General features: G+C 44.8%; 1 protein-coding gene and 1 non-coding gene across 2 annotated transcripts; both read left to right on the forward strand.

The window, feature by feature from the left end:
• The first annotated feature begins 7,107 nt into the window (after positions 1-7,107).
• On the forward strand, positions 7,108-10,748 carry LOC138820302 (translationally-controlled tumor protein). The gene is made up of 6 exons (XM_070011978.1): positions 7,108-7,246; positions 7,579-7,652; positions 8,242-8,432; positions 8,821-8,926; positions 9,552-9,668; positions 10,525-10,748. The coding sequence occupies exons 1-6, from the start codon at positions 7,219-7,221 to the stop codon at positions 10,525-10,527; spliced, it is 519 nt and encodes a 172-aa protein (XP_069868079.1). The 5' UTR covers positions 7,108-7,218; the 3' UTR covers positions 10,528-10,748.
• On the forward strand, positions 10,326-10,455 carry LOC138820308 (small nucleolar RNA SNORA31). The gene has a single exon (XR_011369826.1). It is a non-coding gene; the product is annotated as a small nucleolar RNA SNORA31 (small nucleolar RNA).
• Positions 10,749-17,166: the final 6,418 nt, after the last annotated feature.

Consider the following 17,166-nt stretch of genomic DNA (forward strand, 5'->3'; position numbering starts at 1 on the left):
AGGACACTCATTCTTCTATCAGCCCACACATAGCAGGTCAGATAATGACTTGGAAGATTTTTCTTTTGGGCTTCCTTTATCTGTGACTTGTACTTTTTTTTTTTTTTAATTTTTTTATTGTAAAGATTCTATACAGAGGGTTACAGTTACATGAGTGGGGTAATGAGTACACTTCCTCTTGAACATTGTTACCCCCTCCATTGTTTTCTCCCTACCATCCCCTCCCTCCCTCCCTTCCCCAAGGTTCTTTTTTTTTTTTTTTTTTTTTTTTTGATTGTGATTAAGTGATTACTTAATTTCCGGAAATTCACAGTATTGTGGAATAATGATGCTCATTTAAAGTCACACGTTCATTCTAACTTTCCTGGAGCAAATTGTCTATCACAGTCTGTAATATATAACGGTGTTCATATGTTATATACCATACACGTGATCAGCAGCATGGGGATATTTAGTAGTGGTTCAACCAGATGAGTGGGAGTTCTTTGTTTCTTAAGTCCTGTTAGTTTTGTCATATCACCTAACATTTTGGATTTATCATCCGCTTATCAGGGAGACCATGTACTGTTTGTGTGACTTGTACTTTTAAAAGGGTATCAAATTGTTTCCCTCAGCTATTTTGAAGAAAACTTAAGCCAGGTGCTAGTGGCTCACTCCTATAATCCTCACTACTCAGGAGGCTGAGATCTGAGGATCAAGATTCAAAGCCAGCCCAAGCAGAAAAGTCTGTGAGAATTTTATCTCTAATAAACTACCGTGGCTCAAGTGGTAGAGGGCTACCCTTGAGCAAAAAGAGCTTCGGGACAATGTTCAGGTCCTGAGTTCAAGCCCCAGGACCAGAAAAGACAAACACACACACACACACACACACACACACACACACACACACACACACACACACACACACACACACACACACCTCTAACTTCTGCAGCCCACTCCTAGAGAGTTTTTTTTTGTTAATCTGTCCTGAAGCCTGGATATTAGATTCTTTTCAGTTCCCCAGGAGATTCTAATGCACAGCTAGGAGAGCCAAGTTTTACTAGTCACTAGCCCTAGTAGTAATATGTTCAATAAATGACCAATAAATGGTCAATTCAGCCAAAAACAAAGACTAGGGTAATATAAAATCTATAATATAGATTACATATAATTCCTTAGTTTGTGCATAACTCTCTCTCTCTCTCTCTCTCTCTCTCTCTCTCTCTCTCTCTCTCTATATATATATATATATATATATACATACATACACACACACATTTGGTCCTGGGGGTTGAACTCAGGGCCTTGGGCACTGTCCCTTAGCTTTTCATTCAAAGCTAGCATTCTACCACTGGAGCCACAGTTCCATTTCCAGCTTTTTGGTGATTAAATGGAGATAAGAGTCTCAGTTTTGTTTTGTTTTGTTTTGTTTCCAGTCCTGGGGCTTGAACTCAGTGCCTTGGCCCTGTCCCGGAGCCTCTTTGTGCTCAAAGCTAGTCCTCTACCACTTGAACCATAGTGCCACCTCTGGCTTTTTCTGAGTAGTTTATAAGAGTCTTACAGACTTTTTCTGCCTGGGCTGGCTTCAATCCTCACCTCTCAGCCTCCAGGCAGCTAGGATTATAAGTGTAAGCCATTAGCACCTGACTCAAGACTTTCTTGCCCAGGGCTGGTTTTAAGCTGTGATCCTCAGATCTCAGGGAACTGAGTAGGATTACAGGTGCAAACTAATAATATTTGGCTTGCTTATAATCTTAACATGAGTTGTTTGTGGAAGTGGCACTGTGGTTCAAGTGGTAAAGTGCTCTCCTTGAGCTGAAGAGCTGAGGGACAGCGGTCAGGCCCAGAGTTCAAGCCCCAGAACTAACCAAAAAAAAAAGAAGAAGAAGTTGTTTGTTCTAAAAATCCTTAATTCTGAAGAATTTAAAAGCATCCAGCTGTATTCAAGCATTTATTCATCTAAAAGGCCCTGATGGGAAGTGTAAGGTCCATTCCTGGACGATGAACAGACCTCGCCCAGTACCTGCGTTACCTAGGCAACTGGGATACCTGGAAGAGGTCACATCCGCATCCGCTGAGGTCACATCCTAACCTGATGTGGCCACACCTTTCTCCCACCTGATCCCACTTCCCTTTACCTGGACACACCCTTCCCCGCCCCCCTACCCTATATAAGGCCTAAACCGCCCCCCAGACCTCCCTTTTTTCCTTTGCCAGCCGCGTGGAGTGCCAACCTTGCCTGGTCCCAGCAGGTCTACTGAATAAACTCCTTACCTGAATACCACGTGTGTGGTGCAGTTCTTACTCGGCTACCTCTTTTTAAAAACCTAACATAAATGGTGCCGTGACTCGGATAAAGGGCTTAAAGTCAGGACAGCCGAGATTCCTCTCTGTTTTTTTTTTTTTTCTTTTTTTCATTTTTGTTTTTCCCTTTTTGCTCTGAGGAATACCCACAGTTCTGACGGCCTTTTATGAACCCGTCTATCTGCTGCGGACACAGTGCATCAATTCTATTGCTGGCCTCTGCATCTTCCTCGACACTTCTGCATTTTGGTGAGTGACCTGCTCTCTAAGGGTTCTCTGTCGTTCAGTCTCTTTACAGATACCACGCCGGAGAACCTACTAGGCCTTTACTTGACTCTGGTTGTTCGTCACTTCTCTCTAGAGGGCTCGGTGGTAAGTTGGGACACCGCTTCCATTCAGTAAGCCCTCCTTCACTCACTAAATTTTTCCCCCTATGTTTTTCTCTTTTGCATTTCTAATGGGTTGTTGTAAGTCACGCCCAAAGGAGGAAACTCCATTGAAATGCCTCCTGCATTCCCTGGATGTCTTGTCTATTGACTGCATCGACAAGAAACGCCTGATTTATTATTGCACTCAAGTTTGGCCACCTGTAACTTCCCAACTAAATCCTTTCCCTTTCCCTCCAGATCTTGTCAACCCTCTTATCTGGGATACTTCCACTCCTACTATGGCTAGACACCATACTCCTGTCCTCATTAAACTTAAAGACCCTACCCATTTCCCTGGTACTTCCCAATACCCCATTTCCCTTAGGCACAGGCAAGGTTTAAAACCCATCATCCTTCGCCTTCTTAAACAAGGACTTCTCAGACCCACTAACTCCCCCTTTAACACCCCTATCCTGCCAGTAGTTAAACCTGATGGGACCTATCGCCTAGTCCAGGACCTGCGCACTATTAATGCTGCAGTCCTTCCCATTCATCCTGTTGTGCCTAACCCATATACTCTCCTTTCACAGATACCTCCTGGTACCACCCACTTCTCGGTGCTGGACCTCAAGGATGCATTCTTCACAATCCCCCTGCATCCCAACTGCCAAGATTTCTTTGCTTTTACTTGGGTGGACCCAGACACTTCAAGGGCACAACAGCTGACCTGGACGGTCCTCCCTCAAGGGTTCCGAGACAGTCCCCATTTCTTTGGACAGGCTTTACAAAGGATCTCCTCTCTCTTCAGGTGTCTCCTAGCATTGTTCGCCAGTATGTGGATGATCTTTTGCTTTGCAGCCCTTCCTTTGAGTTGGCTCGCCAACATACAGCTGACCTCCTCAACTTCCTGTTGACAAAAGGATATAGAGTCTCTCCTTCAAAGGCCCAGATAGCGAAGTCAGAGGTAACATACTTGGGTTTGTCCATAACTCCTACAGAGAGAAGAATTACCCTTGATAGAAAAGCCTACATTGAGTCTCTCTCTGTCCCACAGATCAAGGAGGACATTCTGTCTTTCCTGGGACTTGCAGGCTTCCTTCGTGTTTGGATACCCGGTTTTGCTACATTGGCCAAACCTCTTTATGAGGCATCCAAAGGTTCCCTACTGGAGCCGCCAGACCCCACAAAGCCTATTGACACCCCATTTAAAGTTCTGAAGCAAGCGCTTCTTCGGGCTCCAGCACTGGCTCTACCTAACCTCAAGGAACCCTTTATACTCTATGTCACTGAGAAGTGGGGAATTGGCCTTGGGGTTCTTGGACAAATGTCAGGCCCCTCATTTAGACCTGTGGCCTACCTCTCAAAGCAGCTAGACCCAACGGTAAAAGGCTGGCCAGCATGTCTTCGAGCTTTGGCTGCAGCAGCCACCTTGGCACAGGAGAGCACAAAACTCACTTTTGGCCAACCCACTACCATTCGCTCTCCCCACAGACTAAAGGACCTTTTGTCTCATAAATCCCTGTCTTCCCTTTCCCCTTCTCGCCTACAGCTGTTTCATGTTACTTTTATCCAAAACCCTGACTTTTCACTGGAAAGCTGCTCCCTGCTCAATCCAGCCACCTTGCTTCCATCCAATTCTAACCCTCTTTCCCATTCCTGTACAGAGACCTTGGAGGAATTCACACCCCATTTTACAGCTATCTCGGAAACTCCTCTTCCTGACCCAGAAGACACCTGGTACATCGATGGCAGTTCCACATCTACCTCTTCAGGAAGCCGAGTTGCGGGCTATGCCATCGTTAATAACTCTACCATTCTTGAAAGCAGCCCTCTGCTGTCCAATTCATATATGCATCCCAAATCCCTCTACTTAATTATTAACCAAACCTGTTTTATTTAAACAGGCTGCAGCTTGGGCCTCGTCCTACACTCTGACACAGCGGAGCCTAGGAGGGGAGCCCTGAGCTAAGGATTTGCAGGTCTTATATAGGCACAGAATCAACCAGGTGTTTTGATTACCACCACGTGTTGCTTTGCTAGACAAAAACAAGCAACACGTGATCACTGCCTCAAACTTTAACCTTTCAATATATACAAACACTACCAATATTTACTGATCACTTATTTACCTATTTATTTGTACTGGAGCTTGAACTCCAGGCCTCTTGCTCAACTTTTTCTGATCCTGACTGGTGCTGTATCACTTGCCACACCTCCAATTCCAGCTTTCTCCTGGTTAATTGGCTTTTTTTTTTTTTTTTTGTCCTAGGGCTTGAGCCCTGGTCCTGGATGCTGTCCCTGAGCTCTTTGTGCTCAGGGCTAGCGCTCTACCAGTGAGTCACAGTGCCCCACTTCAAGCTTTTTCTGAGTAGTTTATTGCAGAGAAGAGTCTTCCTGCCCGGACTGGCTTTGAACTGCTATTCTCAGATCTCAGCCTCCTCAGTAGATAGGATTACTGGTGTGAGCCACCAGTACCCAGCCTCTAAATTTCTTATTTATTTTTTGCCAGCCCTGGGGCTTGAACTCAGGGCCTGGGCTTCTTTTGCTCAAGGCTACCACAGTATCACTTGAGCCACAGAGCCACTTCTGGCTCTTTCTGGTTATGTGATACTGAGGAATCGAACCCAGGACTTCATGCAGAGTAGGCAAGCACCCTACCACTAAGCCATATTCCCAACTCCCTTTAAACTCTTTAATGGACAGAAAAAGTGAATCTGTATTCCTAGATGACACCAATCTCATTTAATTCACACACACTGAAGCTTAGAGAGGTTACTTGTCCCAAGGTCACAGGCCTAGTGACAGAGAAAGCCCAGATTTTAGGTCCTGAACTCTTGGAAACTTCAGCACTTTTTTTTCCCTCCAAGGCTATCATTATATAACTCAAGGAAAAATAGCTTTTATTTTCACATAAAACTGTAGGGGAGGGAAAAAAGAGAATGAAGATTCTGTAAAAACGAAGGGGAATATTTTTTTCTTTTTCTTATTGTGAAAATATTGTACAGAGGGGTTACAATTACATGGGCAAGGTAATGAGTACATTTCTTATCAAGCATTGTAGCCTCCTTTGTTTTCCCATCCTCCCCCCCCATCCCCTCCCAATTAAGGGGAATATTTAAAAAAATAATCTGGACGTTAAAATTACAAGAATGTGTTGTTTTTACTTACCTTAGAAATGATTAAGAGGTTCTAGAGATCCTTCAATCTGTCACCTGTCTATTTTCAGATTCCCTTTACTTTTTTTTCTTTTTTGACTTCCTCGTAATTATTCTGTCTTTTCTGAGGTGTTCAGAAAGCCTCAGAGCACTACATCTTCCCAAGATCTCATTTTGACCATCATCCCAGTATTGAGGAGGCTACTGGGCCAACACAGCCCTGATCTGACACAAGACTTTCTTTACTTTGATTTATAAAACACTGTCAGTGTATAAAGCTGTTTGCAAGACTTACAAGAATGCATACTTCTACAAGGCAGGACTTCATTTGCTGTTCACAGATGGGACTGAAAGCTAGTGCTAAAGATACAGAAGAGCACAAAAATATTTGGAATAGAAAACGCCGTCGGATCATCTTTGCTTTAAACTTAAAAGAAAAAAGTGGATTGGGCAGGGGTGGGGGTTGGTGTGGGAAATCAAGTCCAAAGTCAGGTCTCAAGTCCTTCAGGGTAACAAGAGAGCAGGAGAAAAGCTCTTTAGTTTGGTTAACCCATCCTCCAGCATCTCGGATAAAATTTCGACTTTATCCCAAATTGACAGCATAGCTCTTTTTGCAAACAAAGGACAGAGTTCCTGACAGAACAGCTGGAGAGCCCTTCATCAGTCTGCCACCGCGCACCGGATGTCCACAGGGGACCAAGCTGTGAGAACCCAGGTCACAGCGATTCTGCGTCCTTCCACCCCGTCCCGGTCCCCAGAACAGGCCTCGATTACCCCCCGGGGCCGGCTGGAGGCCAGAGCAGGTGCAGCGGCCCGGGGCGGAAGGTCGGAGGCCGGGGCCAGAGGTCCCCACGGGCCTAGCCCGGACGCGGGGCCAGCCCAGCGCCTCCCTCAGGCCTCGAGGGCCAAGTGCAGTCCCCCCCCCCCCAAGCTGGGGTTCGGGATCCCGGAAAAGGGTGTGAATTGGGGTGGGGCGGGAAGCTGACGAGATTGCATCTAAGCCCCACCCCGACGGGCAGGCCCTAATAAACCGGTCTCCTCCCCCGCCCCCCCTCCCACCTCTACCCTAATCCCCCTCCCAGGCCCAGCCGCCCAGCGCAGTGGAGATGCACTTTTCAGTCTCGGGACCAAGTTCCCGGATGCTCCGTCCTCTCCGTTCCCCCCCCACCCCCGCGCGCCGTGGCCACGCCCCCCACGCGACTCTACGTGCCACGTCACCGCTCACGGCGTTTCCGGAGGCGCCGCGGGCGGTGACGTCAGGGACGTGCCCTCTATATGAGGTGGAGCAGCAGCCTCGCCGGTCTCTTCCGCCCGCTCCCCCCTCCCCCCAGCGCCGCTCCGGCTGCTCCGCGCTCGCTCCGAGCTCCCGCTGAAGCCAGCGCCGCCGCCGTCTCCCTCTAGCCGCCATCATGATCATCTACCGGGACCTCATCAGCCGTGAGTTGTGACTGCTCTACCATGCCCATTACTAGTACATGCGGCACTGGGGTGCGGGCGGGGGCCGGACGGGCGGACTCCGCCGCCGCCCGGCTGGGCCGGGAACGCGGGGTCGGGCGGGAGACGCCGGGCACGCCGGGCGACGGCCTTTTCCGGGGGACAGGGAGGGGGAGTCGGTGCCTGGGAGAAGGGGCGCCCGGGTCTCCGGTGCCAGGGGCCAGGTCGTGCGCCGTGCGCGCCTCTCCGGCGCGAGAAATGGCGGGGCCGGCCCCGGGCCTCTGGCGCCGGCCCTGAGTGACAGACGACTCCCGGTGCTGTTTGCTCCCGACCAGACGATGAGCTGTTCTCCGACATCTACAAGATCCGGGAGATCGCGGGCGGGCTGTGCCTGGAGGTGGAGGGCAAGGTGAGTGAGTGCGCGGCCGGGCCGCCGCGCGGGGGGAGGCCGGGCCGGGCCGGGGCAGGGCGGGCAGGCCGGCGGGGCAGGCCGGCGCGGCTCGGGTTTCCGCCGCTCCCCCGCCCCCAGGTGGTGCAATCCTCCCCGCCGCCTCCTGGCGGAGGAGACGCTCTTTTCCGTTCTCGGGGTTTTCTAGAAAAGTGGAGGCGGAGCTGAGCCTGGAAATAGATCCGCCGCTTGGGCGCCCATCCTCCTTCCGGGACCAGGAGTCTAGTGGGAGCGAGCCCGGCCCTGCGCTGTGTGCCGGGTTCACTCCTAACTCGGGCCGGTCGGCTGGAGACAGCTGTCACTCAGTGGGTACTGACGCCGCCCTTGTATTTCCGATCAGTGATTACTCCTGATCGGGTTACATTGTGTTTTTTTTTTCCCCCCTCGACACAGTGCCTTGGTATTTTTTTTTCCAACCATAACTAAGAATGGGGAGATGAAGTGTTTTTGTTTTTTTTTTTTTTTAAAGAAAAGTGTAGACCAGTAACATGGAAGGCATTTTGGAGATTTGATCTCACTTTTATCCCTTGCAACGAATCTGTTGATGCAGATGGTCAGTAGGACAGAGGGTAACATTGATGACTCGCTCATTGGTGGAAATGCCTCCGCTGAAGGCCCCGAGGGCGAAGGTACAGAAAGCACAGTAGTCACTGGTGTGGACATTGTCATGAACCATCACTTGCAGGAGACCAGTTTCACAAAGGAAGCCTACAAAAAGTACATCAAAGATTACATGAAATCGTAAGTGATGTCACAAAGTTCAGCTTATTCCCAGGGTTTTGGGATTTAGGGATTGACTGTGAAAAGTGCCTTTTTACTGATGAGCTGATAGACAAGGATGATTGCCTTTCAGTTCATTAATTATTAGAGTGTGCTCTGATTTTTCACCCAACAGTGGTACTTTAAAGTCAAGTTTGCAGGAAGTTGTAAACTTTTGGGTGCTGGGATTTAAGCTCATACTTGCTAGGCAAGCTCCATCACAGTAGTGTCTTTATATTGTTCCATGTTATTTTGCTCACAGCAAGTTCACTTTTTCCTGATTGCAGAATTTTTTAGTTGAATTCTTAAAAATTGATTGTGCTAAAGCCATACTTTAGTGACTTGTTTTTGTTTTTTATGACTGTTTTAGACTTAAAGGCAAACTTGAAGAACAGAAACCTGAAAGAGTAAAGCCTTTTATGACAGGAGCTGCAGAGCAAATCAAGCACATCCTTGCTAATTTCAATAACTACCAGGTAAATACTTGGAATATTTGCATCATAGGATTGTACAAATTTAATTGCAAAACAAGATTTCTTTAATCTTCAAGTCTTGGCTTTAGCTATTTAAATAGCAAGTTTCATAGAAGCAGTCGGTGGTGTAGGAATGACCTTTCAGACCACATTTTGCCTTGCTAAAATGGCTTGCCCTTACTGGCTTCTGGATTCTTGTCTTAACCTGAGTGTTCCAACTTTACAGTTCTGGTGTGTAAGCCACTGGTTCTGATATACCTGAGCTCATTAGTTCTCTTCCTTAGGAAATCTTTCAGTGACTTCTAAATTTTTAATCATCTCTTGGCCCTGAGATCCGTTCCTTATGATTTTCATTATCACTGTCAAGCTTCTGTTTGCATTGGTTTACTGTGTTAGTAGGCTTGGAATTCTTACCTGTGGGATTGAGAAAAAAGTTTCTAGGAAGGTTAAAAGAGTTCCTGGGTGATAATGATGTGAGAAACTGATGTTTGTGAGTCATGAGCATTGCTCTAGCCATCAGAGCTTTACCTGAAGTTTGGTTTTATGGTGGTCTGAATCACACACTGTAGTTTGTGCTATATACATTTAATGGTCTAATTAGTCTAATTTTATGTGTTTGTTTCCCAAGTTTTTTATTGGTGAAAACATGAATCCAGATGGCATGGTTGCTCTCCTGGACTACCGTGAGGATGGTGTGACCCCATTTATGATTTTCTTTAAGGATGGTTTAGAAATGGAAAAATGTGTAAGTATGAGGATGTTTGTGTCCTGTCACCAGGAAGAGTTGGAATGTTTTTTGTCTGGGGGGAATTTGAAGAGGATTGTATTTCACATCCAAGATTCTTTGTTATAAAAAGGCTTAGAAGTCTTGGTTATCTACAGGAAACTGGATGTAGATAGTATAAAGCACAAAGTGCTGACCTGGCTATCAGGTCAGCATTGTATAATAATTTGAACTGTAGCTAATGACCTTACTTGCATACTGCCACATATGAGTATCATTCTCTTTCACTTTTGGGTTACTGATCATTGAAAGTCCTAGAATATTGTTGGCTTCTAGTAAGTAGCAAGAGCTGACTGCTGCATTGATAAATAGAGGAATTGTCTTACTAAATTGAGTTTACTAAAAATAAATACATGAATGTCTGCTCTTACATAAGGAAGTGCCTTGGGCTGTACAGAAACAAAGGCATTGATTGTCCTAGCTTTTGGAGGCTTCCCATACAAATTAGGTAGAAGAAAAACCCATACTGAACAAAATTAGAAGCAACAGTAGACAAGAATTGGGGAAGTACAAGAGCCCTGCTTACAGTTGTTAAGTCATTCAGGATTTGAGGTCTTCATTGGTACAACACTGAACAGGAATGAGGCTGCATCTGTTTGGTTTGGTAGTAATGTTGTTCTGCATCCACTGATAGACCTTGAACAGTTTGCTGTGGTTCTTTAGGTTTGCACTAGGATGCAAAAGAAAACAATCCCTGCGCTTTCTGTCTGTCTTTGTGGCAGCCCAGATTGAATTGGGGAATACATCCCATCCATATAGTAGGAAAGTTAAATAATCTAATTGGGAAAAAGTGTTAATGTAGTTTTTCTTCTTGCAGTAACAAATTGGGCAATTATTTTGGATCTATCACCTGTTACCATAACTGGCTGCTGCTTGTCATCCACACAACACCAGGACTTAAGACAAATGGGACTGATGTCATCTGGAACTCTTCATTTCTTTTGACCATGGTCTATTTGGAGTGGAGACATTGTTTTTTAAGAAAAAAAAAACATGTCATGTAGATTGTCTAAAAATAAAGTGCATTTGAACTCAAGAGAATGCCTCTTGGTTTAATGTTTAAACACAATCCATCCTGTAGTGTTCCTGGAAGAGCTAGAGGCTGGTATTCCACTCCTACTAAAAAGAATGGGACTGTCTTCAGCTAACTTCTACAGTGGAAAAACTACTTAAGAGACTGGAATGTAAAAGTCAAGATTCAATTGAGTTACAGTATAAAGTAACTCAAGGTCACTGGAATGCCCATGCTCACACCAGTGCCAACATTTGAAGTGGAGCCTTGTATATTTCATCACCTTCAGTGGAAGTAGATAACCCTGGACAAGATTGCCAAAAGAATAAAAGAGACTAACCTAGTTGAAAGCAAAGTATTGTCTGAGCTTATTTTAATATAAGTAGTAAAAAGTGTCTTGGAATGTCAAACTCTTTGGTAACTAGGACAAGGGTTGGTAAGTGGTTGGGAAGAGATCAAACGAATATTCATGGGATGTGGCCTAAGTTTGTCAGTTGTTGGGATATGGCCATACTGATGTGTATCTGGCTTCTCTGCATAAACAGGGTGTAACAATTTAGGCCTGAAGTAACCATAGGGTTCCCTTTTTTTGGAGTCTTTCCAGTTCCTGCATCAGGAAAGTGAGTGGATAGGATAGCCAATAGGCCCAAGAACTTTATATTGTCTAAAAAATACATGAATATGGAAACGCAGAGTTTTGATATACCTAAGGCAGTATACTGTGATCTATGTAAGAAAATGTCTTGCATGCTTGAATAGAGATTTTTTAATTTGGTTATAACCCAACAGTGAACCTAAAGTTCATGTTCATATGAAAAAATTTGGAAAACCTCCCCTGACATTTAACTTGTCAGGAAAACAAAGTCTAAAATAAAATACATTTTTGATAAAGTAACCTAATTTGCCCAGTTACATGATAAGTTTGATATTCTCAAACTTAAGGCAGATACTAATCAGATTAGTGGTGCCCCCTAGTGACCAAAAGCAAATCCAGCTACTGGCTCACCCATTTTAACTAGCTAAAACGAAGGTGCTTGAATGCACTGGCTTAATCTTGCAATGCTCAGGAGGCAAAGATTGAAAAGACAGTGATTCAAGGCCTGCTCAGCCAAAAAGCAAAACCCAATCTCAAGCCCAGGTATGTGGGACATAACCTCTGTTCCCAGCAGTCAAATCACATAACAGCTCTGGACAAAGTGAAAATACAATAACCTATTTTGCTTTTCAAAATAAAGGTAAAGTGCCACAGTAGAGGGCCTATCTAGCAAGCAAAGGGAAAATACCCTGTCTGATGTGGGAGGAAACAAGGCTTAGGGGAAGGGAATTTAGGCAACAATTGCTGTCAAAACTAGGACCTTGGGGGTAACTGATAAGCTGGAACCTAGTCTTAGAGAAGTCTGAAAGCAAATAGGAATCACTCAGGCTTTGTTGTGAAACTATAGATACGTCTCTGTTTGCCTAGTTGTCTGCAGTGCTATTTATGGCTGTACCCTTTCACTATCCAGGTTTGTGTACCCAGCACAACGTTGTAGTCTGTTTCAGAAGTGGCTAACCATGGAAAATGGTAAAACTATATAACCTAGCATGACATCCAAAGAGAAGTCCAACCTGCCATGTTAATTGTAACCCCTCTACATTACTTTTATACTGATAAACACAACACCCCATAGATCCCAAGTAGTTGTCCAAAGAGTAGCTTTATTTAGGGTGTTTGTTTTTGTTTTTGTTTTGGCCCTGGGGCTTGAACGGGGATTCTGGTTTTTTTCTGAGTAGTTATTGGAAATAAGAGTTTCACAGCTGGGAAGGTGGCTCAGTGGTAGAGCACTTGCCTTGCATGCATGAGGCCCTGGGTTCGATTCCTCAGCACCACATAAGCAAAAAGAATTTTTAAAAAGCCGGAAGTGGTGCTGTGGCTCGTGGTAGAGTGCTAGCCTTGAGCTGAAGAGCTGAGGAACAGCGCCCAGGCCCCAGAGTTCAGGCCCCACGACCGGACCCCCCCCAAAAAAAAAAAAGTTTCACAGCTGGGTGCTGGTGGCTGATGCCTGTAATCCTAGTTACTCAGGAGGCTGAGATGTGAGGATCACGGATCCAAGCCCTGGCAGGAAAGTCCCTGAGACTCTATCTCCAATAAAACACTCAGAAAACTGTAAGTGGCGCTGTGGCTCAAGTGGTAGAGTGCTAGCCTTGAGCTGAGAGCTGAGGGACAGCGCCCAGGCCCAGAGTTCAAGCCCCACAGTCCGGGGGTGGGGTGGGGGTGGGGGTGGAGTCTCACAGACACTTCCACCCAAACTGGCTTCAAACTGCAATCCTCAGATCTCAGCCTCCTGAGTAGCTAGGATTACAGGGGTGAGCCACCAGCACCCAGCTGAGGACCTCATTTTTAATCTGTTTCTGTTTATTGCTAGAGTCAGATTAACGCATTTTGATAAGAGTAAAAGGCAATGTATACGTACATGTGAGAGGCATCCTGTCATTTTATCTTAGTGATGCTGTTTGATACAGGTATGTTTCTAATGAACTGTGTGTTGGCCTTGGCCTTTGTTGCCTGTATGAACAATTGAATGGAAAAAGGACTTTCACAGTGTTGTCAGGGAAGGAAAGCTTTTGTAACATGCTGCTGTTTTAATACAGATGTGAAAGTGTAGTAGACTGTGATATTGGGGCAGATATTCAGACCAAGATAACACATCATCTAGATTGTCCTTGACATAAGAAAGCAGAAGAAAAGAATGGAGATTGAAAAGTATGATTGCATAGAGAAAGACCATCATGCAGGAAAACCATGGAAGGGCTTTGAGTAGAAGTTTTACCATCTGACTTAGTTTTTCAGCAGATGTCTTTACTGCTGGGTAACAAGGTAAAAAGCATCAGTATTTTCAGGTGAGAGGTGACAGCGATAGTAGAAATGGTTGTAGGTAGATGTACCATTGGGTTAGATGAAAGGTGAAAATGATTGAAGAATGGTGCCAAGTATTTTATCCCAAGCATCTGGAAGAAAGGCTCAGATGGGAAGATGGGAATTCAGGTTTGGTTCACTGTGATTCTTTATTCAAATGAATTGGTAGGCAATTGGGGTTTGTGTCTAGAGGACAGTGGAGGTGAATAAGTTGGAGAACCCAATACAGATGTGGGGGTAATCTCAAGGTGACATTAGAAGCCATAAAAGGCCTTCCAAGCTAGGGACTGGTGGCTCATGCCTGTAAGCTTCTCAGGAGGCTGAGATCTGAGGATTATGATTCAATGCCAAAGCCAGCCTGGGCAGGAAAGCCATGAGGCTCTATCTCCAATTAACCACCAGAAAATGAAGTAAAGCTGTTGCTCAAGTGTTAGAGCACTAGCCTTGAGCACAAAGAACTCAAGGACAGCATACAGGCCCTGAGTTCAAGCCTCATAACTGATTTAAAAAAAAAAAAAAAGACCTTCCAACATAGACCAGTCAGAGTGATGAGGAATCAGGAAAAGTGATTAAGATCAAACTCTGAGGTAAGAGAACCAAGGGAAGACCTGCCGGAGGTCAGGAATAAGTAGTTTAGGAAGGAGGAGGCAGGTCCTTAGGGCTTTCTGCTCCTGCTACAAATTGGCTCAGAAAGATGAGGACTGAGACTGGTAAACTTAACAACTGTTAGATGTCAGTAGTTGGGGTAAAGCCTATGTTTAAGTATGTTTAAGAGAACAGCACGTGTACAGGCAACCATGGCCCACAAAATGTCATAATATAAACATGTTTCTTTGTTATTACAATGCATTTGCTTAAAGATAGATAGATAGATAGATAGATAGATAGATAGATAGATAGATAGATAGATAGTACAGGAGTTTGAAGTAGAGTCTACTACACCTCTAGTCTTTTTGCTTTTAAAAAATTATAAAGGTGATGTACAGAGGGATTACAGTTACATAAGTTAGGTAAATAGTACATTTCTTTTTGGACAATGTCACCCACTCCCTCTCTCTTTTTCTCTCTCCCAGTTTTTGCCTCCCATCCCCATCCTTTTTGCTTTTGTTATTTTCCAGCTTGTGCTGGAACTGGCTTCAGACTGATTCTTCCTCTGCCTTCTGGGTAGTGAGGATTGTAGACATATGCCAGCACACCCAGATCATTGGTGTTGCTTGGCTGGCCTTGACTTGCCATCCTTCCAATCTCTACCCCTCAAGTAGCTGAGATTGCAAGTATGAGCTACTGTGCCTGACTATACAGCAATTTAAATAATAGTACTATACTAGAAATCATTCAGCCGTGACTATCTACCACTTATATACCAGAAATGTACTTGATGACTTTCCTCATGTTAAGGAAGCAGTTAGGCCCTAGTTTAACATCAAATTAATCTTGCCCGTGGCCTCGTGTAGCACACAGGGTGGTGCAGTCTCTATGGTAGTACATAATCTACCTTTCCTGTATGGTTTGAATCTGAAATGTCTTGTGTTGACAATGTGGGCCCTAGCTGGGATGCTATTTGGGGAGATGGTAGAGATTTTAGAATGTGGGACTACCTGGGAAAGCAAGTCACTGGGCCTACCTTAAACTGTCCTGGGCAGCACAGACCTTGGATAGCCCTGCTTCCTAGCCTCCATGAGGTGAGGGCTTTGCTTCACAACATGTTTCTCCCTATCCCATGATGCTCAGCCTGGCCGTGGACCCACAGCAATGGAACCAGCCAACCACAGATTGAACCTCTGGAACCCTGAGCCAAAATCAACCTTTCTTCTTTTTAAATTGTTGTACCAAGCTATTTTGGTCAAAGCAATAATAAAGCTAAGTAACCCAATTCCCTAACTTACAGAGAACGTAGATGTTTTCTGGACATTTATTCAAAAGAATATATATATGTATGTGTATATATATATATATATATATACACATACATATATATGTATATATGTATAATATATATTTGTATGTATGTATTCAAGCACATATATATGCAAACCTATATATAGGACATATATATATATATATTTTTTATAGGCTTGAATATGTGTGTGTGCATGTAATTTATTTATTTTCTTTGTCAGTTGTGTGTAGGCTTGAACTCAGCCTGGGCACTGTCCTGCAACTTTTTTTGCTCAAAGCTAGTGCTCTTCCACCTTGAAACACAGCGCCACTTCCAGTTTTCTGGTGGTTAGTTGGAGGTAAGTGTTTCAGACTTTCCTGCCTGGGCTAGAATCACAATCCTCAGATCTCAACCTCCTGAGTAGCTAGGATTACAGGCTTGAGCCACCAGTGCATGGCTTTTTTAGTGTTTTAACTTGGGAATTTTCTTTAAGAAGTACCAATTTGTCATACCAAACTTACCCAATGAATATTTAACCTAGCAAAGAGGGGGATCCTGGTCAGTTGAAGAGGAAAATTTCTATGCACAGAATTAAAGAAAAATGAATACTCCTTTGCCTGCCTTACTGAGGTGAGCAATAGGTATCAACAGATGGTGAGAGTAACATCAGAAGCTAAGCAAACTCCAGCCTTGATGGTGGTTCCCAGTACACCATGCTCCCAGTGGGCCATCCTTCCCAAGCCTCCCCCACCCATCTCTCCCATTATCTAAACTGGCATGGAATTGGCAGTCATGGGTTTTGTCAGGTGGAACATGGCTCGGTGGCTGTCATAGTCTCAGCATGACAGTAACTGCTGGCATCTATTAAAAGTTAAAGTGACTAAGCCTCAAAATTGACGAGGCAATGTATGGCCTGCTCTGTTCTGCCTTGTAGCAGAGCAGGACTGGAGTGAGTGGCAGCAGCAGAGGTTAGCTGGGGAGGAAGGGTAGCTTTCATTATCATCTCTGGGCTGGTGGGGGAGGCGGTTAACCAGAGAAAAGCATGAATGTGTTCATTTATTCATTTATTTATATCAGTACTGAGGCGTGAACTCAAGACCTCACAAGCCCATTTGGCTTTTTTGCTCAAGGCTGGTGTTCTGCTACTTGAGCCACAGCTCCAGTTCTACCATTTTGCTGGTGAATTGGAGATAAGACTCTTAGATTTATCTGCTTGGTCTGGCTTTGAACTGTTATCCTCAGATCTCAGTCTCCTGAGTAGCTAGGATTAGAAGAGGCAGAAGCCACTGGTGCCCAACAATTTTTTTTAAAGACATGATCACACACGAGTAAGGTGTTTTAAGGTGTCTCAAGGGTTTCCTTTCTCCCCAGTATGACACAGCAGACATTAGCTGATACAGTAAACAATAAACCTTCCTCAGAGGGCCTGGTGTGCTGAGGGCCTCTCTTGTTCTCTTCAGTAACAATCACTGAATTTGGAAAAAGTAAATAATTAGATGGACAAGTAAGTTTTGGTCTGAGGAACCATATATTCTAGTGATTAATTATAATTGAATTATTTTCATTATAAATTACTGATTCACTATGCAGATCCAGTAGCCAGAGCAATTTTTTGTGGTTCCCATATCCAATCCCTCAAGGGTGACAGGATAGCACGCAGTGGTCTATGCTA

Source organism: Dipodomys merriami, unplaced genomic scaffold (assembly GCF_024711535.1).
Source record: "Dipodomys merriami isolate MVZ:Mamm:240054 unplaced genomic scaffold, mDipMer1.0.p SCAF_857, whole genome shotgun sequence".
NCBI classification, from domain to species: Eukaryota; Metazoa; Chordata; class Mammalia; order Rodentia; family Heteromyidae; genus Dipodomys; species Dipodomys merriami.

Excerpts from the sequence above, each read along its gene's own strand:
- LOC138820302 (XM_070011978.1), top strand. The coding sequence starts at position 7,219 with ATGATCATCTACCGGGACCTCATCAGCC. Across the intron at positions 7,247-7,578 it reads CTACCGGGACCTCATCAGCC|ACGATGAGCTGTTCTCCGAC; the intron begins GTGAGTTGTGAC and ends GCTCCCGACCAG. Across the intron at positions 7,653-8,241 it reads GCCTGGAGGTGGAGGGCAAG|ATGGTCAGTAGGACAGAGGG; the intron begins GTGAGTGAGTGC and ends CTGTTGATGCAG.